Raw genomic sequence first — 25,974 nt, 5'->3', positions numbered from 1 at the left:
GGGTATAGACGTAGGAGTATTGCTCATTTGGAAGCTGGCTGATTGATACACGGGAGTGTATTACTCTTCCCTCAAGCTGTGTAGATGTTTGAAATGTCTTGTAATAAAGAAAAAAAAGGGGGGGAAAAGCCCCTCACATTGTTTCAAAAGTTGCCACAAAATTAAGCCAATGGAAGAAAATGTTACTTTTGAGAAAAAAATATTTAGACAAAATTATTCATTGGCTTAGGAATTTGATATGCGAGAATAATAAAAAATGTGTGAGAATAATATATCTATGGAGATAAATCAGTTGAAAGATGGCTTGTGTCAGAGTTTTTACCCCTTATTTTCAGGGCAAGTAAACTGAACTTCAGAGTTCAATAACTTCTTTGTTTATGTCTATTCCATTAGATCCCTCGATCATAGAATGAAGCAAAATGGATACTTTTATCTTTTAAAATAGATTTGATTGTTGCAAGAGACACATTGACCATTGTCAGCTTAAGTAAATGTTGTTTGAGTTGATAGTGATTTATACTTATAATTGGGTTTAAATGTTCCATATAGGTTCACATCCATTAATTATTAATAGCCTTTAAGAAGAATCAAAATGAAAATTAAAACCTTCCTAACAGAACAAACTGCTATCGAATACAAAGATTTTTTAAAAATTACCTCCCTCCTTCCCTCCCTTACAGAGAATCCCTGGAGTACCATCCATAATTTATTTATTTTTTAGAAGATTTATTTATTTTTAGAGACAGAGAGTGGGGGGTAGGGGCAGAGCGGGAGGGAGAGAGAGAATCTCAAGCAGACTCCCTGCTGAGTGTGAAGTCTGATGCAGGACCCAGTCTCATAACCCTGAGATCATGACCTGAGCCAAAATCAAGAGTCGGACACATAACCAACTACACCACCCATGTGCCCTGGTTCCTGTAGGACACGAATGTGGTTATGGGAAGCAGAATTCCCAGGTCAGTCCATGAGAACCACCCTCAAGCGATCACTCAATGCCAGTTTGCTGTGAGAACTCCAGATCTCAAGATGTACCCAGTGTCTGGCCCAATACAAACCAGTCAAATAAGGATAAATGAGGAAATATTAAGCATCTGTCCATTTTATGCTTGACAGCTTTATTTTACTTAAAGTACCTACAGAGTAATATCACTGATACTTTGTCTACTATTTTAAGCTTTCCGAAGTACCTTAAGAATATTAAGTTGGTTTTGAGGCCTTTGGGTGGCTCCGTTGGCTAAGTGTCTGACTTCGGCTCAGGTCATGATCTCAGGGACCTGGGATCAAGCCCTGTGTCTGGCTTCATGCTCAGCAGGGAGTCTGCTTGTCCCTCTGTCCCTCCCCCGCTCATGCTCTTTCTCTCCATCTCTCTGTCCCTCTGAAATAAATAAATAAATAAATAAATAAATAAATAAATAAATAAAATCTTTTTAAAAAATAATATGAACTTGGTTTTTCTTAATTTAATACGTTCAAGTCACAGGGTCCTAGCTTGTCATGGCGTTTTAAAGATTATTACTTGGAGAACTAGCAAAGACCATCTTAAGTTCACATGGGTAAGTCCACCTGTATAGTATTCATCCATACATATCTGTAGCATTTGTTAAGCTCCCCTCTAGAGAAAACAGAGCGTATCCTCAGAGTCATACAGAATATCACGCAGCTTACGAGGTGCCAGTGAGTATGTGTTAGATGGGTGAATGGGTGCTTACATGGAGAAGCCCAGTTCTGAGCCCTCATCTATTCAACTGACAAGTTTATGTGCTTTTTGCCAATACAGATCTCTCTTCCAAAAATTACAATCCCTCTGTGCTTTCTCTTTTCCTAGGTTATTTGAAACTGCTTCTCTGAAGATATAAATAGTCTACTTTGAGGTTTTTATAGAAATAGAAAAAGGAGCTCAGGGAGCCAGACCCAGAAGGTCCCTCAGTGATCATTTAATCTAAATATTCACTTCACAATTGAGGAAGGAAGACAAATATAAGTCCTGAACTTGGAGGGACACCACTTCCACTAACTGCTCAAAGATTAATTTCATTAATTCTGACATTTGCATGGCTCTGACGCTCGACACATACGTACTGATTCCCTAACACACGCCTACCACTGTACTGGACTCTGTGGGTCCAGCACTGGACAAAGGATATTAAGTTTCTGAGCAGATGGAATTTATGTTGAACAAGAATGAGGCATAGCAGTGGGGAAGAGAGAGAGAAAGAAACTATGGGCAGCCTCATTTGAGATAGTCTAACTATGAAAATCGTATTCCTGTCAATAACCAGAGAAAATTCCCTTCCCCCATAGAATGAAAATATTTCTACTTTCTACCTATCTAACCCACTTTTCATTTCAAATTATGACAAACAACAGTCTTGGATTTTTTGTTGTCGTTGTTAGAAACTGTCATTCCCACAAATCGCATAACTTCTGTGCATGTGACTTCTCATCTGTAAACTGAGGACTAGACCACAGGGTTATTTAGATTTCCTTCTACCTTTGCGACTGTTCATTAAGCAGAGCCTACAAGTGTTTTGAATTCTTTTTGCTACTCTTCCCAGTCCCTTACCTTCCCTTGAAGGGTTCGGAGGGCAATGCCTCAGTTTCGGTATCTAAAAGACCTTCTGGCTCTTGTGGTTTAGCTTGTGACACAGTGATAATGGGGGAGAGTCAGACATATTTCCTGAAGTACAGCAATCTTCTGGCTTTTTCTTTACTTTTAGATCCATAGAAGGAAGAACTGACAAGACCATCAATCATTGTGCAGGAATAAATACTGCTAAACTTGTCAGCTTTTTGATCCTTCCCAGATCATTTTTTTTAGCTCAGTTCTTGGAAAAGGAAACTTTACCAAGGCTTTTATTTTTCTTTGCGGTGTCATATTTGCTGGGCCAAGGATAGAATATCGAGGTCATATGATTTTAGGACTCAGAAAATCACATGGTAATAAAAGCGGAACCAAACTAAGTAACTATATATGAGTAGTGATACAAAAATGAGAAAATACATTTTCAAAAGAAACTTAAAAGGCAAATGATCTCATGCCAAGTTTACTTTGTCAATTTCTTTAACTAGTCTCCTGGAGACACTAAATAAAAGTTTTCTATAGTGCCAAGCTTTGCATTCATTTTGGGTGGAATTTCAATGCCGCAAAGTATCCACAGCCCTTCACTTATAGAAAAGAGCCAGTGTGGGCCACAGTGAGATTGATCCATGGCTAGCCAATTATTCACTCTGGATTAGAGCCTGACTGGGAGGCAAGTCAGTATTGGCCCAGGCAAGTTTATGTACCAACAACAGAGAACAAATTGCAGATCAGGAATACCTGGTAGGTCATGTGGCTGGCAAGTGGTGATAGTCTCATTCTACAAGTGGGAAGTCATATTCCATGCAGTGGTCTGTATCTTCTTTCCACATAGGTAATTCCTCCCTTTGTTATAAGATTAAATACAAATTCGTCTTCCTCTACAAAATCTTCTCAGACCACTGCGGCCCGTGAAGATTACTGTTTAGTTGGAACTAAAAGCACAACTATTTGACTCGTCAATCATGCTCCCCTCTCTTATAAAACTATGTTGTTGTTGTTGTTGTTTTGCATCTTTAAGTTTTAACTGCATGCATGCCTTATCAGAAACTAGATTATAAATTACATTTAAAAAATTTTCATTTTTGGACCTGATACTATATATTGAAGATATTTAAGTAGATTTGCTCAAGACTTAGCTTTTCTTAACTCCATTACAAGGAATATTGCAAAAAAACATAGTTAACTTTAAGCAAAAATTTAAAGTATGTTAATATATCCTCTTGACTCTAGTATTTTCATTTTTCTAGGCTAGGGGGCCATACTATCCTCTACCTTTATCTTGTATTTAGGCAGCTAGTACCTTTAAGTTCCTCCCCCAATCAAGATTTGTGCTCAGGGAAAGATTTAGCTTTGGTCACTTATATCTCAGAATAAATTTAATCCTTCTTTCCCAAGAGAATTAGCAGTTTCATCCAATTCTACCAGTGAAATGACAGACTTTATCACCCTTCAGAGGAATTGCACATGAGAAAGTTTGGGAAGCAAAGAGAAAAGAAAGTCGAGCGATGGTAACCCAGATAGACCCAAGTTGGGGGAAATGATACTACTTTGATAGCAATCTCCTCTAGCAATCCATTTGGCTCAAAGACTAGGAACAGCAACATCTTAACTATAATGTCCTGGTATGATATTTAAAAACATCTGAACTTGGAACTAGTCACTGCTAGGTAGTCAGTCACTGAAGACATTTTCCAAGAAGAATTTCAGGTCAATGCTTGAGATATCTGCATCTTTTTATTGAGGAAGGCTGGTTGTTGACGGAAGCTAAGCACTTCTTCCTGAGCAATGTATAGCTACTAAACAAAAGCAACAGCAATAAAAGAGAGAACATTGTCTGCAAACATTCACCATGAGAGTCCTACTCAGTGAAGAAAGCCTATTACAGGGGAGGAGAGCTTTAGCATAGAAGTATGTATTGGCAGCTCTCAAAACACTTTAACTCAAAACACTTCATTAATTAAAGAAACATACATCCATAATGTATTTAACTGGATTTAGCAGCAGGATGGTTCAAATTTTAGAAAATTCTAATTAAAAAATTTGCCAATCTTCCAAATGATGTAATGATACTGATTTGCTAAGTACCCAATTATCATCTTCATCATTATTTATCTAAAGACATGAAACCTTTTAGTTTTGATCACTAACTAAAGTGACTATGTAAAAAATAAATATTTTTTTAAAGATTTTATTTATTCATTTGACAGAGATAGAGACAGCCAGCGAGAGAGGGAACACAAGCAGGGGGAGTGGGAGAGGAAGAAGCAGGCTCCCAGCGGAGGGGCCTGATGTGGGGCTCGATCCCAGAGCGCCGGGATCACGCCCTGAGCCGAAGGCAGACGCTTAACGACTGAGCCACCCAGGCGCCCCTAAAAAATAAAGTTTTGTTTGCAGTGATGACCACATGCATCATTTTCGTACAGGGAGAACATGATTGGAATTGTGTAGCAATTTTTAGATATGTCTATGGGATAACTTGTTGAAATTTAATTTTAATCGCCCCAGAATGAGAAGTACGATGTTTTCTGGATTTATAAAGGTGGAAAAATATTCTGCCCTTTCATATAATAGGAGAGATACTTTTCTAGGCACTTCTTTATAGGCCTTCCTCTACGTGGGGCTATCATAAACCTGTTTCTATAACTCATGAATCAGAAAGTTTTATCAAATGGCAAATCATTTTGCTGACCTCAGGAGTGGAAACCTTATTAAGTATTCAGTAGGTGATAGTGTAATTCAAAGGTGTCACCAGTGCAGGTGTTCTTGGCATTAGCCCATGGCATCACCCATAGTCATTGTAACAACAGAAGAAATTAAGACTGAGGCAAAGGAGGTCCAGACAATGGGGAAAAATGGCAAATGGCATTCTTTCAGGCAGGAGAAATACTAGCAGAATTACCATAGTCATGCCTCTTACTAGCTTTTTCTCCTTTTTCAAGGTCTGGAAAATATTCAGCAGGTTTGCCAAATACAACAGATTTGCCATTGGAGAACAGAGGCTTTGGTATTTCAAAACAGAAGATTTTTAGACACTGCTTTTGAAATGATTTCAAATCAATGTTTTTAAAGGTTGTCATCTCAGTTGTTAAATTTTTTAAATTAAAAAGGAATATTTTGCATGCACATAATAGAAAGCTCACTGTGCATGATTAGATGCAAAATGTTTCCCTAGGCTTTTCTCTTCCACTACCCATAAGTAATTGCAATCTCTCCCTAGCCTCCCTGCATCTTTTTGGGCAGGATTTTCTGTTTTCTGTGACCTCCTTCTCTTCCTGGCACCATACTGCTGTCCCCAAAGGGCACTGGCTTTAAAACCAAAGGCTGTGGTTCTTTAAGTTCTACTGCTGTGGATGGCTGTGGTGGGTACCAGATAGCTTTTTTTCCCTATTAATTGACATGATGTAAAAAGATTTGTACTGAGTGAAATAATAGAGGTGCCCTTACTCATGCAGCTGCCCTGAACACGTTAATTCAGAATTGGACAGAATAAAAGTATTCAACTATTTTAACCTTGAAAAGTAAATTTTTGTTGTGTTTTGAAGGAAGGGAAAGGGAAACCGATTTTTATCATAACCTACTATTCTTCCTCTCCTATACAGGCCCACCAAGACCATCACTATGACTGATGGGGACTATGATTATCTGATCAAACTCCTGGCCCTTGGAGATTCGGGGGTGGGGAAGACGACATTTCTTTATCGATACACAGACAATAAGTTCAATCCCAAGTTTATTACGACAGTAGGAATAGACTTTCGGGAAAAACGTGTGGTGAGTTTTTAACCATACTGTTATGTTAACCTTGTTGCTGATTTCTCCTTCCCTCCCAAAATAAAATAGAATTAAGAAGCTATGTCTATTGCATTGCAAGGTGTCTTTTATCACAGGAAATTCATAACCTGTCACTTTAATTCAATTTAGAATACTCTTAATGTTGTCAACTATAAATAATATTTTGCTAAGAAAAACGTCGAGAGGCACTATCAACTGTCTCCAAAAGCATATTAGACAAAGAAATAATTTACAGGTTTATATAGCGTGTTTTCTATGAATTCTCTAGGAATCTTTCAAAACTTGAATGATCCGGGTTGCAAAACCCTTAACTCTTGATCTGAGTTAAGTTTCTCAATAAGAACTAGTGTTCATTTCTCAACCCTTCAGAGAGAAGTTAAAAGAATGATTGGCAAATAGCTGGAACATGAGCTTTGTAAGAGCTTGCTGCATTTTTATTTATGTGTAGACTCAGCTATCAATCACTAGCTTATTATGAACAGAATGTGAGACCAGTCCATGCTATTTTCCAAGATAAGGGAGTTTAAGTGAGAATTACAACTGCTTTCTTCTCCTATGCTAGACGCTAATGACAGGAATAAGGATATTGTGACATGTGAGACGTGGAGCATAGACACATAAGCTGAGCCAGATTTCCTGCCACCCAAGGTATTCTTGATTGCCAACAAGGCTGTGGCTTCCAGTTGATGTCACAAATCTACTCTTTGCTCGAGACTTGGGGGTGGGGGAGAGAAAAGGAAATAGCGACTGAGAAGTTCAGTCCTGGTTCCATACATCCTGTACCTTATCTGAAGGTCAATACATTTTACTGTAGTCTTAGCAACCTTGCTTCCAACCTCTCCAGGGTTTTCCTGTGACTTCACCCCTCCCAAATGCCTCCAGTGACCTAGGTAGGTAAGTCCTTGTGAAGTTGTCCCTTGAAACATTTTTACTAAACCATACTTATGCTAAACTTTAAACATCTCTACTAAACCAGACTTAGGGGAGCCAATGAAGTATTAAAGTTGTTAGGCTTTGCTTAAATAAGAAGCCGAAAGGCCATAGTTTTGAAAATTTAAACATTAAGAAAAAGAGCCTTTGGAAAAAATGGCAAGTAAAGGAAGTTTTGAAAAATCTTGTGTAAACTTACTGAGAAATTCTGTGCGTATTTCGTGGGTAGGTCACTTTGGAAGTCCAAGGCACAGTAAAAGATATTGAGGTATTAGGAAAGCATTTTAGCATTTTAAAGGTGCGTTCACATCTGTTACGTCATTTAAGTTTGCAGTAATTCTGTAAAGTAAGAAGAGATCATGGGTCTCAGTTTGCTGTAAGAAAATAAGATTCAAAGAAGTGAAATGAAGGGTTGATATTCGAACCTAGAACTTGGGTCCTAATCTAATGTTTGCTGTCTCCGTGAGGAAATGACAGAAGGTGTCTAATTTAAGTTTGCAGTATGCCTAAATTGTGTTGAAAATCATACTTGTACTTGACATTTAAAAGTGAGAGTATATGTGATACTTCTGGAAAAAAACAGAGCAAATATTTATTCTGCACTATGAACTTTGATTATAGTAATTGAGAAAAAACATGCTGAGGGAACCCAGAGAATTTGAATGTCGACAAAATCCAAAGTAATATCAACTGATGAAAATTGTATCTTTTAGGTTTATAATACCCAGGGACCAAATGGATCATCAGGGAAAGCATTTAAAGTGCATCTTCAGCTTTGGGACACCGCCGGCCAAGAGCGGTAATAGTAAATTACTTTGTTTCTAGCTACAAACAGCTGAGAAAAATTTCTTTTAAAGTGAATGTTGTACATGGACTTGAAAGCAAATGTTGTACAACTCTCTTCCTGGTTCCAAAATAGACATTTATGTCAAGAAATAAAAATAAATTATTTATAGTTAATAAACCATAACTACCATTGCGGATTTGGTACGGATTTCAAAAATCAGATCTTTAGCGATCTCTGGAGACCCTTGTTCTGTGTTGTCTTTGTACTTTCTTTTCCTTTCTTTTTTTTTTAAATAATAATTTTTCATTATGTTATGTTAGTCACCATACCATACATCCTTAGTTTTTGATGTAGTCTTTGTACTTTCTAATAAGAAAAAAAACAAACCCTCTAGAATTTAATTCAAGTGGGAAATTAACATGATTACAAGTGCAACCTGGAGAGGGAGTTGAAGAAAGGGTAGTAAGACCTTTCCCATTTCTTTCCATTCTTCTGCACACACTGTCTGTCCTATGCCTCTTGACAGGCTTAGTTTTCTAAGATTTGGGGCATACCATTGCTCTCTGGCTAGAATGTTTTCCTCCCTCTCCACCTTCCTTGATCCTCTCCTTTTACTAAGCCTAGGTCATGGACCACCTCCTCTGTGAGGCCTTTCTAAATGCCCATCTGAAACAAACTCCCTCTTTCTGTGAACTCCTACACCTCTCCCACCGTCCCTTAAGTTACTTGATTGGTTATATACCACCTTGTAAGAAGGCAAATCTTTGTTTTTTTATCTCTAACTGCGGTCCTTTGATTCACCTGTGGCCTTCTTACCCCCAACAAAATTGTCAACATTATAGGGGCAGAGGCCATGCTTGGTTTTCTTTTCTTTTTTTTTTTTTTTTAAAGATTTTTTATTTATTTATTTGACAGAGATAGAGACAGCCAGCGAGAGAGGGAACACAAGCAGGGGGAGTGGGAGAGGAAGAAGCAGGCTCACAGCGGAGGAGCCCGATGTGGGGCTTGATCCCACAACGCCGGGATCACGCCCTGAGCCGAAGGCAGACGCTTAACCGCTGTGCCACCCAGGCGCCCCCATGCTTGGTTTTCTAACATCTTCTCAGGTATAATGTCCAAGGCAAGAGAAGGTCAGTCGACAGGAGTGTTGTTTGCTTAGGGCTGGAGGTGCTGTTCCATTATTTGATGAAAATATGTTTCTTTGAGATTGAAGGCTTCAAAGCACTAAAGACCACAAGCTAGTGGAGCTTTTCAATATCAGATTAAATAAAAATTGGCAGGAGATCGTCAGAGATGTTTAGAAGGCACATACCTCCAAATTCTGCATCACATGTCTTAGAATGTTTATGCTTGTAAACACTTTAGTTTTTGAAATGCGTCCAAAGTGTTCTCGCTTTCAGTGAGTGTAAACGCCAGGAGAGGTGCCGGGCCCTCTCCGTTAGCTCTTTTGACTGTGAATTCCATTTACACACATTCTTCAACACTGCTCGTTCTTCTGAAGTCATTCCTCACAAGAATTTCTGTTCATATGTCAGTTTTGTTGTCACAAAGATGTATGTTTTATAGACCAATTTAATTCATTTTTGAAGAAGTAATATGAGAAAATGTGGTTCCCATATGTCCTCACACATGATATGTCAGCCTAGCACGATGGTAGGCTTCTCTCCTCTGCCCGCCTAAGACGGCTGCTCTCGGAGGGAAGTGGGGGAAACTAGGCACAGTCTTAGTAATATGGCGGTTATTCACCCCTTGAGAGTTTTGCGTTGTGTATTTATATAAGGTGTAGCCACGCAGCAAGGTAAACAGTGTCTCATACCTCAGCCCGGTGCTTAAAAATATCTGGCCGTATAACCCGTATAAGATTATGGTTATTGATAAAAGTGGTATCATGGGAACAAGCTAAAAATCGTACCCCTTATGTAAACCTCAAGGATACAGGGCACAGCCTTAGTTCCCAGTGAGGGAGAAAGTAATACTGTGACTCTGGGATCTGTTTTTTTTTTTTTTTTTTTTTTTTTATGTGGTCCCAGCTCTCCCCACCCTGCTGACTCACTGGACAGCATGAGATTGCTGAGTAAAGCTAGAAATCTCTCCCCTGGAGTCACCTTGGGAAGAATGGGGATAACAAGGGTGTTGGGCAGGATGGTCCAGGATAGGAGCCTGTTCTAGAACAAGAATGTCCTATCCATGTTGCTGGGGATGCAGAAAGTTTTACCTCAGTGAGATCCACACAGGAATGTCTTAAAAATAACGTAGCCCCACTTAGCAGGATGGCCCTCTCGCATTTGCGTGGCCCCCACCCATGGTGACGATGACACTCGTCCTGGTGGCAGGTTGCGTGTGTTGGTTTAGCATTGTGTGCATTGTACTGCAGTGACATGGGTGTCAGGATGTCACCGTTAACACAAATTTTTAGAAACCTTTACCAAGGCAACATCTTTGGACTCCGTTTTTAAAACCTTCTGAGCCATGCATTGGAGCCAGCAGAGTAGGCTGTGGCCGTGGACTTGAGCACGACCATGAGCATTGTTGTTCGAGAAATTACAATTTATGTCCGTTCCAAGTTGTAAATGCTAGCCTTTTTTCCCCCCAACAAAAAGACCATTAACATAAAAAAATAACTTTGTCACGTGCTATGGGCAGTGAGAGGGGGCCATGGCTACAGTCTTGTCCTGAAATGAGACACACACACAACACACACAGACACACGTACACTCTCTTTCTTTCTGTCTCTCTCTCTCTTTGGGAGAGAACAGAGAGCAGTTGTCTTAGCTACGCTATTGTAGTTGAGTAGGAGACAATTTTGGGAATATAGCTACTCCGCAAAGAGAAAGAAAACTTTGATAAAAGCACTAAAATCTCTGCGAGTTTCCAGCAAACGGTAGGAACAATTCCACAAGAAAAAATTGAATAAAATTTTTGGTATTTCATAATTATCATGATTAATGTCTTACCAAAGAAATCAAATTTGGGAATAGTCATTAAAATATCTATTCTCTTTGCTCGGGTATTAAAAGAATCGTTCTCTACTGAAGTCATTGAAATCTTTAATAATTGTATATCCTCTGCTATTCTCTTTCTTTTATTTTTGTCTCTTAATTTGACATTTTGTGATCAGATACTATGTTCAGGACCATGAAAATATAATGGATAACAAATTAGAAACATAACTCCTTTCCTGTTGGAGCTCACAAGTCTAGGGTGGAATTTGAACAGATAACGAACAATTGCAATACAGCCTTAGGACAGTGTCAGGAAAACTAAAGATGATGGGCAGGTGCACCAGGAGGAGCCTATAACCCAAATGTGGGTGTTAGGAAGGCTGCTTGGGAAAGTGCTATTTCCTCTGAGACTGTTTTATATATATATATATATATATATATATATATATATATATATATATATATATACACACTCATACACAATGTATGACTGGCTCAAGAGGTAGGAGGTAGAAGAGGCATTAGGGCCAGGTTACCCACAGAAAGAACAGCATGTGTGAGAGCCCAGGGGAGAGAGTGAACTTTCTAAGAACTAAAAGAAGATCAGCATGCCTGTGGATAGTCAGGAGATGAAGCCGGCTAGATGAGCAAGGATCAGTTCATGCAGAGCCTGACAGTGTATTGAAGAGTTCAGTCATTATCTTAAGAGCAGTGCATCATCAGTTAGATGTTTTTAGCAGAGGATTTCTATAGTCAGCAGGAAGGGATCCGTGAAGGGTAAGGTCCTGAACAAAACTGGAGACAGGAAGCCTATGAAGAAGACTGTTGAAGTTATTCAGATGAAAGAGGATAGACTCGAAACTAGAGTAGATGGACAGAAATGAAATGGTCAGGAGATAGTTGGTGATTGTATACAGTAGGTGAAGGACAAAGAAGCCATGGTCACCCCAAAGATGGTGATGCATTGATAGAAGAGATCAGGAGGAGGGGCCAGGTTGGGGTTAGACTCCTGAAGTGAGAGGTGCCCCAGTTCCCTCCAGCTGGAAACACACTGTAGTTGGGCACACAGCATGAAGGACAGGACAAATCTACACCTATTCATTTGGGATTCAACCTATAGGTGACAATTGAGCCCAGAGAAGTAGATGAGATTATTCAGTGAATGTATGTAGAGTGGGAAAGGGTTGAGAATAGAACTCCAAGGAAACCAAAGAATCCACAAATAGGCTAAAATGTCCTAGGAGGACATTTAGGATACGAAGTGATAGTATTTCAAAGTTATGTGCCTTTCTAAAAACCCATTTCCAAATTCACTTCTGTATCCGTATAACCCAAACCTTCTCTAGTCCCTCTGTGTGGTCTCTGGTTTGCCCAATCCTGCCTTTGAAGTGGATCTCAGCACACCTTCAATTTTACTGAAGAGTGTGGGGTGGAGGAGGTTGGAGCAGAGGAGAGGAAGTCTTTACATAGCACATGACAGAGTATATTCTTCAAAATCCTCCATTAGAGATAAGCATTCTTGCTTTCTGTCTCCAACTAGTACGTCTCTTTGACCTTGTCTTGCTTCCCCTAATCATCTTCTTCTTCCTCCTTTCTTCAATGTTTTTCCCTCTTCCTCATGAAACATGATGCCAGGCTGAAATTCAGCTTTACCCCAACAGTGTTTATAAAACAGTCTTCTCACCAGTGTTGTTTTTTCCCTGCAGAAGAACCTAGTTTTAGTTGCTAAGAAGTTGTGGTTTTCTGCACATAATCACGGGCTCATTTTTAGGCTACCGAGTGCCAAGCTTTCTTCTAGACACAGACAAGGGAGATCGAAAAGTATAAGTTAAAGTCCCCATTTGAAACTGGCGTCCAGTTTAATTGTGGACCACAAGATATCTGCGAGCCAACAAGAGAGAGAAGCCAAGGGGCTGTGTAAGCCAGCATGTGACTGAAGGTTACAAACTCCGTGTGCATAATTGCCATAGACCATAAAGCCAGGATGTGGTCCTAAGAAATGTCTACAACCAGATGCCCTTCCCCGATCCTTCAGCAATCTTTCTGCCCACTCTCTCTTTCTGCAGGAGAATCCCTAAGGGATGCCATGGGGATTTCACATTTCAAAGGGAAAAGTGTTGTGTGTACTGTCATCATAATATGTTTGTGGGCTAACTTCCAGAACTATCCACTGTGCTTTCTTGGCAGATTCCGGAGCCTCACCACTGCATTTTTCAGAGATGCCATGGGTTTCTTATTAATGTTTGACCTCACCAGTCAACAGAGCTTCTTAAATGTCAGAAACTGGATGAGTAAGTGGGATGAAGTTACTCGCATTGGCTACTTTGGGCCCCAACAGCTCTATTTGCTTCTTTGCCTCCAAACATGGAACCAGATTAGGTTCCACAGATTAACCTTGGGATCCATGAGTTTAGCATTCCCTGTGTCACCTTCAAAGTGATGGGCTGTACGTGGCTCACTGAAGGTGGCGTGGAATCGTCCCTTCCTTTGACACTCTTAGAAGAAGCCTGTGTATCTCTCACAACATATATATATAAAATATTCAAGGTCTTTATTATTGCAATTGAAAGGCTACTAATTCTACTTATCCAGTAAGTCTTAAAGGACTTCTTACAACTGTGTGAGCTACCAGATCTAATCTGGAAAAGAGACAGAGAAAAGCAGCAGTGTTTTCTGAGAGGGATCACTGGCACCTAAAAATGTATCCCCTTGTGCACGGGTTAACTAATGGATGAATTCACGAGTTGGTTAATTTGGTGAGAAACTGCCCCAGAGCAGACCAGCCACATGAAGATAAGGTACTGTGTGTCAATCAGCTCACACTGAAATTTTAGATTTTTGGAAAAACATGTTCAAATGTAAGGAAGACTTAAAATGAAAAATCGATACAATTTAGACGTAAGTTAAAAGTAGCCCAATGAGTTGTTGAAGACAGATTGATATATGTCAGCATAGGAAAATAGTATTTGATTTTCTTTTTCTAAAAATTGATGTAGCACTAAAGGGACTATTTCATTTGCATTTTTATTATAAATAAGAATTTTGATCCTGATGGGATATATAAGCAGTCCTATGGACTGGTGATAGGCTTGTCATTTCTAGATTTGTTGGGGCTGTCTATGGCCAGAGTGATATTTTTTTAAAAATTGGATCATATTGGGGCACCTGGACGGCTCAGTCGGTTGGACATCCGACTCTTCATTTCGGCCCAGGTCATAATCTTAGGGTCCTGGGATGGAGCCCCGAGTCAGCCTCCTCACTCAGTGGGGAATCTGCTTAAAATTCTCTCTCCTTCTGCCCCAACCCCCATTCTCTCTCTCTCTCTCTCTCTCTCCTGCTCTCTCTTTTTCTCAAATAAATAAATAAATCTTAAAAAAAAAAACAAAAAACGTTGGATCATGTTATTCCCCTCCTCAAAGTCCCTCTGGGACCTCCCAATTCACTTGGAATAAAATCTAGAATCCTTCGCTCACCTGTAAGGCCTTGGCGATCAGGCCTTAGATTCCTGTGTAATTTACTCTTATTCTGTCCCAGCTCACTGGCCTCCAGCCACACATCTCTGCTGCTGTTCCCAGGACAAAAGGCACATTCTCTACGTTGTGGCTTTTACACATTCTGATTTTCTCTGCCTTGGTTTCTCTTCTCCCATTTATGGAGTGTGCCAGTTCTCGTGTCTCCTTCAAGGGTTTGTTTAAACTTTCTTTATCTCTTGGAAGAAGCCTTCCCTGACTACCCATCTAAACTAGTGTGTTTCAGGGCACCTGGGTGGCTCAGTCTGTTAAGCATTGGCCTTCAGCTTAGGTCATGATCCCAGGGTCCTGGGATCAAGTCCTGCATCAGGCTCACTGGGGAGTCTGCTTCTCCCTCTCCCTCTGCCCCTCCCCCCTGCTCGTGCTCTTTCTCTCTTGCTCTCTCTTAAATAAATAAAATCTTTAAAAAATAAATAAACTAGTAATCTTCATTACTTTGTATCTCCTCAGTACACTTTCTGCCACCGCCTGACATCGTCTTATGTATCTCTTTGGTTACATGTCCTTTTGACTCTCTGCCACTCGAATGTGAGCTCTGTGAAAGTGCAGACTTTGTCGGCTTTGTTCCTTCACAATAGCCCAAAGCTGGGATTAGTGTCCAGCACAGAATAGATACTCAAAAAAATGTATTTCTTCTTATTATATATTATTTATAATTAATACATATAACTGCTTTAAATGTGAATTCAATAATACAGATGATACCACGGGGACAAATCCCGACAAATTCTGACTTCCTTCATTACTTCTCCATCTGAGTGTTTATCCTAGGATTTGTCTCCATTTTCTTTTATTACTCTATTTCTTTCTCTAAATTTTGGTGGTATTATTAGATTCTGAGGAGATAAAGAGATAATAAGATTATTAGACTCTTTCAGAGAATGATTTGTTCGTCCTTTCTTGAGGCAGATGAAATTCTTCCTTATTTAAAGAAAAATCCAGGAGGATACTATTGGGATTTAAGATAATTAATTGGCATGTCTCCTAACACTTTAATTTTTAACACCCAAGTAATCAGTGTTACAGGGTAAGCCTTGTCTTCCTCCTTGGCAAAGTTGCATACAGCATGCCTTGAGATAGAAATTAGTAATCCCCATAACTCAAAAACGTAGGTTGACAGATTTCTTATCATTTCCTTCCTTCTTTCCTTCCTTGTTCCCTTCCTCCCCCAACCCTTCTTCAGTCCTTCCTTCTTTCCTTCCCTCCTTTTCCCCTTCCCTCCCTCTTTCTTCTCTCTTTTGCACAGTGTATCCTAGAGAAAAAGAAAAACAAGTCACCTGTCTTAAAATTGTTTCTACATGAATTTGTGGTGGTTCAGAAACATTCTATTCTAATAGGTCATCATCTTGGACTTCAGGAGATAGAAATGTACCTGCCTTGGGGCACCTGGGTGGTTCAGTCAGTTAAGCATCTGAGTCTTGATCTCAGCTCAGGTCTCGATCTCAGGTTCATGAGTCAAGCCCCGCATTGGGCTCCATGTTGGGCATGGAACCTACTTAAAAAAACATAGCAGCCTCTTAAAGGAAAGAGCAAACTTACACACTTAAAATTCCTGTTCTATTATCTCCCTTATATTTGAGGAACAAATAGTATGAAGCAGTATGTCCATCTTGGAGGACATTTCCCCGGATGTACAGCACTGATAGGTGATCATACAGGTGCTTCATAGCAATTATTATTCATAGTCACAACCTGCAGTTTTTGAAGCATCGTCTTCATTCAGATGAGGAAGCTGCAGTTGAGTAAAGTTAAGTAACTTTATATCATATAAGTTTATATCACGTAACTAGCAAGCAGCGAAGTGAACAATTAAATTAGGAATTTGAAGTATGAAAAAAAGAAAAGGAGTTCAAAGTATGAGCAGTCATTTGACATTACTAGTTTATAACTAACGTGCTGGGTCCATCTGCTTTCTTCCTAAGGCCAACTGCAAGCGAATGCTTATTGTGAAAATCCAGATATAGTATTAGTTGGCAACAAGGCAGACCTGCCAGACCACGGGGAGGTCAATGAAAGGCAAGCCCGGGACCTGGCTGACAAATACGGGTACGTCTTTGACACGGACATGTCACCTGACCGTGCACGCTACTGCTTAGTGATGGAGCAGGGACATGAGCTGGATACTGGGAGGAATCCCCTTGAGTCAATAATGGCCCATGAATGAAAAAGATCTTTCAGGGGAATGTATGTGATCTTTTAAATCAAGTCCTTAATAGTAATAGCAGCTAACATTTGCTGAATACTCCTTATGTACTAACAACTGTCCCTAGACTTTAACTCTTTTAACCCCTCATGATCATACATAGGGGATCTAGAGTTCTCCCATTTTATATGTGAAGAATTGAGGCATAGAAGGATTAAGTAACTGATGGAAGGCCACGTAGCTAGTAAGTAGCAGAGCTTGAATTCAACCCGGCACTCTGAGATCAGAGCTCATGATTTTCAGCACGATAGTCTGCTGCCTTTCCACTAATAGCTGTAAAACTCTAAGAAATAACACCTGACCAGGACATAATATTGCAATCCTTATCTTAGCTGAGCCTAAGTGGCAGATTAAAAAAAAAAAAAATGAAATACTCCCCTACAATGATAAGTTGACTTCCAACACAGACTTTAAATTTAAAGCAGTTTCAGCATACCTGCCAATTTTTTACTGAAGAATTTTCCATGAGAGCTTTAAAAATGTGTAACTTTTGATTCCATATAAATTATTTATTTACATGCATCTCTTATTCAGTGCCTGCTTAATTTCTAAGTCAAATTTCCAGATAATTGATTAGAAGGGAAGTGATATTTTAATGGTAAGATTTATCCCTAATTCAGGTATTTCTACCCTCTTAATTTTTTTGTGAAACAGTGATAATGCCTTAGCTTCAAATTCCTAAGTACCTCCCATATCCGTTTCCTTGTCCATAAAATCGGTTATACCCATACGAGAAAGCTGCCCATCAATTTTTACTCACTGAGAAAAAACAAGATACTTTCCATCTCAGTGGGCAAAACCCTGATTACTTCACCATCTCTCAGCCAGCCATGTTTTTGCCAATGTTACTTATTTGTACGTCTGTGTCTTTTCGATTTCTTCCTCTCAAAAATATGTGTCATCTCTTCGATGCAAGCATACCATATTTCGAAACAAGTGCCGCGACGGGCCAGAATGTGGAGAAAGCTGTGGAAACCCTTCTGGACTTAATCATGAAGCGAATGGAACAGTGTGTAGAGAAGACACAAGTCCCCGACACTGTCAATGGAGACTCTGGAAAGCTAGATGGGGAAAAACCAGCAGAGAAGAAATGCGGCTGCTAGACCCTTTGTAGGAACTGATCATCAAAAACCCCACCCAAATATTACTTCCAAAAAACAGCGACAAACCACGAAATTGTTGTTGAGTAGACCATGCATAATGGCATGTCTTTCTTTTTCTGCCAGAAAAATCTATTTTAAGAAGCCAGAATAGTCAACAGTGTTCAAAAGAATTGACCAGTTGTCTCTGACGCACCCTCCAAACAAGATCAGAGATTTCCTAATGTGATCTCGTGGTCATGGATGCTCATTTTTTTTTTTTTTTATGAAGAAGATGAGTATATAAGAAAGTATTCAAGATGATATCAGTGAGTTTTAAATCAGAACAAAAATGACCATGTCACATGGGGGAAAGGAATAGGCCACGAAAGGGAGAATATAGAAAGATGATTTTTTTTCAAAGATTGGATTTACTTCTTATATTGAATTTGATTTGTACTTTTAGTTTTGCATTGGGGGAACATATTAGCTAAAAATGGGTATACAATAAAGAATTCTAAATGGATCATTAATAATGACATTACTATGTACACCCAATAAGCTGTCCTAGGGTGACTCAAGTACTGGTAAGGTTATGAGATTGTGAATCAGACTTCTGTTAAAATGTGGGAGACTGTATATTAATGTCATTTTTATATTCTTAATAAATGGCAGATAGATAAGAATAGGACTGTGAACGACAAAGCACAAGAGAAATGCCTTAGGAAAAAAATGGAAGTATGAAACCATGGCATTTGGACAAATGATATTAAATGTGTCTGTTACAGATGTCTGGAAGAATCATTTAGCCAAATTTCACTCAAGCCAATTAGAAGTTGACATTATCAGCTGGGATTAAGAGAATCTCCAGAAGTTTCCCTTTCCAAACAAAATTTTGGAAATTGGTTCAGTGTTCAGTTTCACATTTCATTTTTCTTAGTAAATGGTCACAAGGAGAAATTAAAGATTGTCATTTATTAAATATGTCTTCAAAAATGCAGTCAAGAAAAACTATTTAGCCTTAATTGTTTTTAGACAAAATATGTTGGTGATATGAAAACAAAAAGTGACAAATAATTGTGGGTTTAACTTACAAAAGCACGGGAAATTCTAAATCACACTTCCACCCTCCACACCCACCCCTGACTTTGAATCAATTGCAAAAATACAGGTGTGTTCCTTTGTGAATCAACAACTTCAGGATGATAGATTGATTTTTATGGTCACTCTTGAGTTTTCATGTCATTCATCACATAAAAATTGATGATACCTCATGCCATATTACAATATATGAAAAAATACATATGTTTTTGTTTGCCCAAGGCAAAATACTCACATTTGAACTATAGTTGGGGGTAGGGCAGGAATGGAGCTGTGTATTTTCTCTCTAAAAATTTGGTTACTCACTTTATATTTTTACATAAAACTGCCTTTTCTTTTTAAAAATCATTACAAAAAGATTTTCCATTGCCTTTTCTTATTGTTGTGTCTAAACTGATATTACATTGTTTTTTTCAATCATTGTTTTTGATAAGCATAGCAACTCCTGTTAAACTATTATTTAAATATTTCAGTCAGTTTTATCAGTAACAAAGGCATCACACTTCAAGTTTTCTCTTTTTACCATGAGTATATCCCCACCCTTGAACCTCTCTCCGGAGTCTACATCTGGTATAGAATCCATTATTAGGAACACAGATCCAAGGGATTGTCTAAAATGTTCTTGCAAAATTCTCAGTGTGAACTCTTCAGTTCCTCTGACTTTGGAAGCATAATGCCAGCTTCTAGGATCCATCATACTTGGGTATTCCCTCCAATGCTGTTTTTCTCTACGATGCACTTCATGACCTCAGTTCCTGAGCCATGAGGATAGAAAGCTATTCACTAACACCCAAGATGCTTTGACTGAAAGAAAAGTGAGCAGAAACAATATTATCATTGTTGTGGCAAAATTTGGTAAACTTCTATGGTCATTTTATCAACTCTCCTTTGGATTCAAATTGTGATGTCTCTGGCATTCCCGTGATAGGGCATGTTTAGCCTTTATGAAATCCTAAAGGTATTCTATTTTGGATTTGTTTTTTGTTTTCTACTCTTTTTCCAGTTATATGACTGACTGACTTTTGCCAAGATTCTGTCATTGCCAGTTGACAAGCATTTATTCAGGGTCTATTTTAAGATCATTATTTGATAGCTGTAGCATGAAGCAGAGGGCGACGATGCCTATAATTATAGAACTCTGCCTATAAAAATAACAATTATTGGGCAACAGTCTCAAGAGGAATGAAATTTAAAGAAGACAAGAAAATTAATTTAAAATAGTGTCCTACTTATAAATAAATACTTGACCTAAGAAAATATTTTCTCTCTCGAGTTTGACATCTGATCCCAAATTCTATGTCACCATTACTGGAAATGCCTTCACTTCTTATTACAGAATTAATTATTATGTATAATTCATTTTACAATTTCAAATTGATTTGGGAACATGAAGTATACAAACTGCTTTAAAGAATTGCATACCTCCTTTAACCCAAAACAGCATGTATTTTTAGCCAAGATGTATCCTGTTACTTGTTATCTCCCAAATGCTTTGATAAACCATACTGTATTTTGGGGAAATGTTTAAAATGTACATGAAGTTCCTTTCCGATATAGAAATCATTCTGGAGTGCTTACACTAGTTTGATGTTTACATTGCTCTAACACAGTGCCTCGAATACCTCTATGACCAAACTTGTCTCCAACCGCATAGCTCATTTCCTGTTATATATTTGAGGAAGGTCTCACAGAGACACTAAAGGCGTTCTGACATCTTCAGCAAGGGGACAGGATGTTATTGGAATCTGGGAATGATTACCACCATCTCCTGGTCTCCTAAGCTTCTCACGGAGTGGGGGTGGGCATCGCTCGAGACTTAACTGTGAGTAGGTACAAGGTTACCTTTTGATACAAGAAAAGAAAAATCCTTTGAAAAATGTATCAAAAATGACTGAGAAAGCATGTTTGTCTTGGTATGACGAGGGTCACAAGTCATAAATTGGCAGAGAAAATGCTGAGTGCTAGAAATTGAGCTTGTGGGTCCTACATAAGTGTTAGAATTCTTGCAAGTCACCACTCGAGTTGATTTGCTATCATTTCCATAGTATCAGCTATACATTGCAAAAAATTCAAAACCAGCATTTTCTAAGGTAAATATTTCATCGGTTGTTTTTCACCAGGTGGGCCATTCTGTGTATCAGTGGGTGTCTTTGTTATGCTTCTAGAGTGTGCTATTCTCTGCCAACCTGTACAGGTTAAATGACCTGGGCAAGAGTTTCAATCAGACCTTTCTTTTCTCCTTTGTAAGAGACAGAAGCTTGACTATGGAGAAGTACATGACTATATTAAAAAATAAATAACAGCCAAAATATTCTATAAACTGAATCAACTAGAAATCACCATATTTGTTGAAGCTCATGAACACACTGGTCGACTAGAAAGAGAAGCAGTGTGTGTAATAGTGAATAACTAGGTAGAGTGGAAACCCAGAACCTGTGTCCATGACACAAAATTATTCACTGTTCTGTAGCTCTGTTCACTTTAAAAAAGGGTATATATGCTTCCCTCAATGTGTACCATACTAAAGCATTGAGGGAAAATTCTCATCCATAAAGAATCTTGGAGTTACAATCTCAAACTTAAACTGTAAAGAGATAATAATGAAGCTTCTGGTTTCCTAAGATACTGAACTCTTTAAAAGAGAGATCTGAGAGCGAATGTTAGCCAAAGGGATGGAAAAGTTGTCTTTCACTCTGTACCACCAAGCTTAAAAGAAGGCTAGTGTATGCGAATATTTTAGGGAAAGCTTTATGATCTTTAAAGGTGATAAGATGCTGTCTATACTTGAAAAAGATGTCTGAGAATTCACCAAAAACTATTATTTTCTTCTTGCTCTTTGACCAATATGATATAAATTTATTTCTGGGGAGAGTGCTGAACTCTTAAGCATGGCAAGTAGAAATAGAGTGTTATCTGAGATGAGTGTTGTCTCAATGCTTTATAAACCCATGAAGATATTTGTCTCATAGAGTAGGACTGATAAAAATCATTGTTAGAAGTCTAGGGGATTTTAGGAATTTATTGCCTTGGAATTCTTAGGTGGAGACCCAACCATGATGACATTGTTAAGGAAGAACTATAAAGAGAGGTTAGAGTTCAACATTGTCTGAATACAATATTGCAGAACACAGAGAAGACCATGTACTTTGAGGCTGATTTTTAAGTAGAAAATGAAAAAGAGAATTACCAACAAGAAGAGTGTTTGTAACTAGATCCAAGGCAAATATTTATCCATCATTTTTATCTATCAAGTGGAAATTTATGCCCTTAGAACTAAGCTAATGAAAATATTTAAACACCAAATATTTCATTAGTGGCATCAAAATGTGGGAAACTTTGAAACATTTTGTTTGCTCTGTCTGAATTTAATTTTCTTATAAATAGCACTTTGACTAATTTTTCAAGGAGTAGAATCACAAAGATGCTTCTTTGCACATCTTTTACCAACAGTGTGTGGTTGAGATATTTTCCAGCTTCGTATAGAGAGAGAACAAAAAACAAGCAAAAATATTATCAACAAAATAGGGGGGTTATTTAAAAGGGTGTCAGCTTTTGAAGAAAAAAATATACAAAGGAATCATCTTTGGATCGAGTCATTTGAATTTGTTTCCTGGTTCCTTTTCTTTCCAACAGGTTGTGGAAATCATGGCAAATAGCCCTCAGCTGACTTAGTCTTTAAGCATCATTAGTGAATTTTGTAGAAGCAGGCATGTCTGTCTTTAACCTAATGGGTCCCTTATTTAATCAATGGCTCTCGTCCTTATGTCTGCCGGAACATCAAAATGGTGTCCGTCCCTAGTAAAGTATGAACATATTCTTATATTTACTCTTTTATTCTCCAGGTTATTTTCCCAAATGCTCTTTGAGGGGAAGCTTAGTATTATAGAAAGGAAAGTGGCCAGAAGGAACAATTTGGGGACCGTGAGTGTGTCATTAAATATCTTAGTGGCTTCGCCTCATATGGAGTTTATAAACCCCGTGTGCCCCATAGGGTTCATGTCAGGCTCAAAGGAGAATCTAAGAAATTGGTTTGTAAATTATGTTCCATTTCATAAACAGGCACTATTATCACAAGCTAAGAATAATAAAAAATTACAGTAGTTTAAGCCACTTGGTTTAAACCACTTGGTGAGGAGAAATTACATAGCAGGGGCAAAACACTAATTTTAGGAGGGGGAATTGGAAGCTATCAATGGTTAGCAACTTGAGGTCATAGTATTTGATTGAAAATGTTTAATATATCTCAAGTTATTGAAAAATATGAGTTCTATTTCATTTTGTACGTCATCTGGTATTTCTTCCAAGGAGTCCAAGTGCATTCTAGATAGTGTTTTACAACTTGGTCAAATCCTCCTTGTACAAGTAGGGCTTTTGTGTCCATCGCCTTGTAAAAGATCTGACTGCATCTGAAATTAAGAGAAATAAGTTATCCTGCTTAATGTGTTAAAAATAGACAATGTTCTACCGTAACACTGAAGTGCTTCACTGTATTCCAGCAGTCTACCTTTAAGTGATACTCTTCTCATTTTTAGGCTAAGCACTTTTGATTGTTCTGTCTGTCATCTCCACAGACCTGTTTTGTCTAGTGCTATGAATGTAAATTAAAACCTTAAACCTGGAGTTTTTATTCTGCGTGCCCCTGAGTATACTGTGGTGCCTGACAAACACTGTTAGATCATTATTTTGTTGTACCAAAGTTCTAGTGGCTTCAGAAATCATAGCATCCAATGATTTTGTGGTGTCTGGGTTTGAATACTACGGTGGCGAACTGTATTCAGTGATTGTTTCTGCACACTTTTCAATAATAAAAATGCATTTTTATCAATTATTTTGTGTACTCAAAGCAAACTTTTTTCTGTGTTGAAGTTGAATGTTAAATCCGTTTCAACCTGGAACTTGTTTTGCATTTAAAGTGGTACCCTCGAGGAACTAGGAAATAGGTATTGGGATTTAGCCAAGTGATTTGTATCCATCTCTCTAAAATTTTTCATTTATTATTTGTTTATCGACTGGGCTTTGCAAGGAAAGTGTTCTAATAATTTCGAAAGATATATGTATAAAATTAACAGTTAACTTGTTACACTATTTTATGATACATAAGCACCTCGGTATATTAGAACCTTTTTCTTCCCCATAATGAAATGCTGAGGCAGAGATGGTAACTTCCTTAGTCCCAGACAGGTGAAAGGATGGATGTTCAAGGCCAATTCAAGACCACAGCCATACAGCTTCCTTTTAAATGTTCATTTGCAAAGGCTGCCGTGTTCCCAGAGTCGCTCTCATTCCATATGTTACTTAGATAGTCTTTGCCAAGATAATGATGGGTTTTTAATTTAAAGATAAACAGCTCTCCCACTGTAAGCAAATAAATGCTTGGCACCGTGCTTCCAACTTTACTCCCTGGTAACGATAATGCTGTTTCACATAGGCAGAATCTTTTACCCCCTGGGTTCGTCTTAAATAATTTATGACAAGTCATTAAGGACTTGCTTTTCCTGATGGTCTTATAGGATTTTTAAATAGTCATAGCAGGCTCCATATTGAGGGGGGGGAAATGTCGACCTTGACACTCACTGTCATTAATGAGGAAAAGAGAAATCTTTTAAAAACTGTATGTAAGGTGTTTGGATTATTCACTGCCGTCTATACCAAGAACACTTTCATTTCTAACATAAACTTCTAATTCTAGGGGCACCTGGGTGGCTCAGTCGGTTAAACGTCCCACACTTGGTTTTGGCTCAGGTCATGATCAGGGTACTGGGAAGGAGCTCAGGATCTGTGCTCAGTGGGGAGTCTGCTTCCCCTCTCCCTCTCCCTCTGCCACTTCCCCTTCTTGTGCTCTCTGTCTCAAATAAATCTTGAAAAATAAAATAAAATTCTAATTCTAAGAACGTGAACATTGTTTTTCTGTTAAAAACTCATTCAGGTGACGTACGTTATGCTTTACAAAACCAATACGCAAATTATAATTTGACTAAGGTGATAATATAGGTATTAGAAATGTTTTGTGATAATAATCTGATTGTCGAAATTATTAAAGCTATAAATCATTTTTGTAGGTCTCTGAGAAAGTGACTCTTCTTTACCAAAAAGATTAAAAAAAAAACAAAAAAGCAGCAGCAAGGTTAATAGATACTTCAATCTGTTTGCTTGATTCTCCGGAGAATTTTATATCATGACTCATTCACTGATGAAAAAAATAAAGCAGAAGGAGTGATTTGGAGTCGTGCTAGTTCATTATTGGATTATGAATACACATTACCTAACTTCCTGGACCCTCTTCTCCCTTGACTTCCAACAGCAGTTCCTCATGAGTCCTCCAGGCAAAGAGCATAGGGTCAAAATAAGACCACTCAGCTGAACGTTTTAAGAGCAGTTTCCCCTTCACTGTGCCTTCCAGAAAACGTGGGCTTTCTCAGTATGTTAGGAAACATAGACAAACAAGAACTGAGATACAGATTCCTAAAACTCATTAGCTTACCATGCTCAGAATTCAAAGAACTGGAAGGATAATTTATTATTCAAATAAAAGAAATGATTTTTACAGAGGAAACGTGAAAGAATATGTTGCATGGAGAATGATTTAGACAATATTGGGACTTATTCTTCACTTGCCAGTCCAGCTTCCTTGATGTCCTGGCTATTCCAGGGCATGCCTGGTCTGCCTGTCCTCTGGAGCCTGGGCACCTGTGCTTGCCTCTTCCTGCACCCCTCCTCCAAATAACATTCTCGTTTGGTTACTTTCCTAGCCTTCTTCCTGTCTTTGCTTAAATGTTATCTTTAAAGAGAGAGGTCTTATTTAAAATAACTATCCTGGAGCGCCTGGGTGGTTCAGTCTGTTAAGCATCTGCCTTCGGCTCAGGTCATGATCCCAGGGTCCTGGGATTGAGTCCCCCATCAGGCTCCTTGCTCAGCAGGGAGCCTACTTCTCCCTCTGCCTGCTGCTCCCCCTGCTTGTGCTCGCTCTCTGACAAATAAAATCTTTAAAAAAAAATAAAATGACTATTGTATTTAAATTACCAATCCATA

General features: G+C 38.5%; 1 protein-coding gene across 1 annotated transcript in view; it reads left to right on the top strand.

Annotated features, from left to right (window-relative positions):
• The window catches only part of RAB27B (RAB27B, member RAS oncogene family), a 55,503-nt gene extending 31,730 nt beyond the window's left edge, over positions 1-23,773 (top strand). The window contains exons 2-6 of the mRNA XM_045790141.2: positions 6,181-6,352; positions 8,017-8,102; positions 13,220-13,323; positions 16,485-16,608; positions 17,682-23,773. Of these exons, the coding sequence (XP_045646097.1) occupies positions 6,200-6,352; positions 8,017-8,102; positions 13,220-13,323; positions 16,485-16,608; positions 17,682-17,868 (654 nt within the window). The 5' untranslated portion in view covers positions 6,181-6,199 and the 3' untranslated portion in view covers positions 17,869-23,773. The remainder of the gene's footprint in view (positions 1-6,180; positions 6,353-8,016; positions 8,103-13,219; positions 13,324-16,484; positions 16,609-17,681) is intronic.
• Positions 23,774-25,974: the final 2,201 nt, after the last annotated feature.

The sequence above is a fragment of the Ursus americanus genome, chromosome 19, assembly GCF_024610735.1.
Source record: "Ursus americanus isolate L20-20 chromosome 19, mUrsAme1.1.p, whole genome shotgun sequence".
NCBI lineage: Eukaryota > Metazoa > Chordata > Mammalia > Carnivora > Ursidae > Ursus > Ursus americanus.
This window is presented reverse-complemented; position numbering and strand designations above follow the sequence as displayed.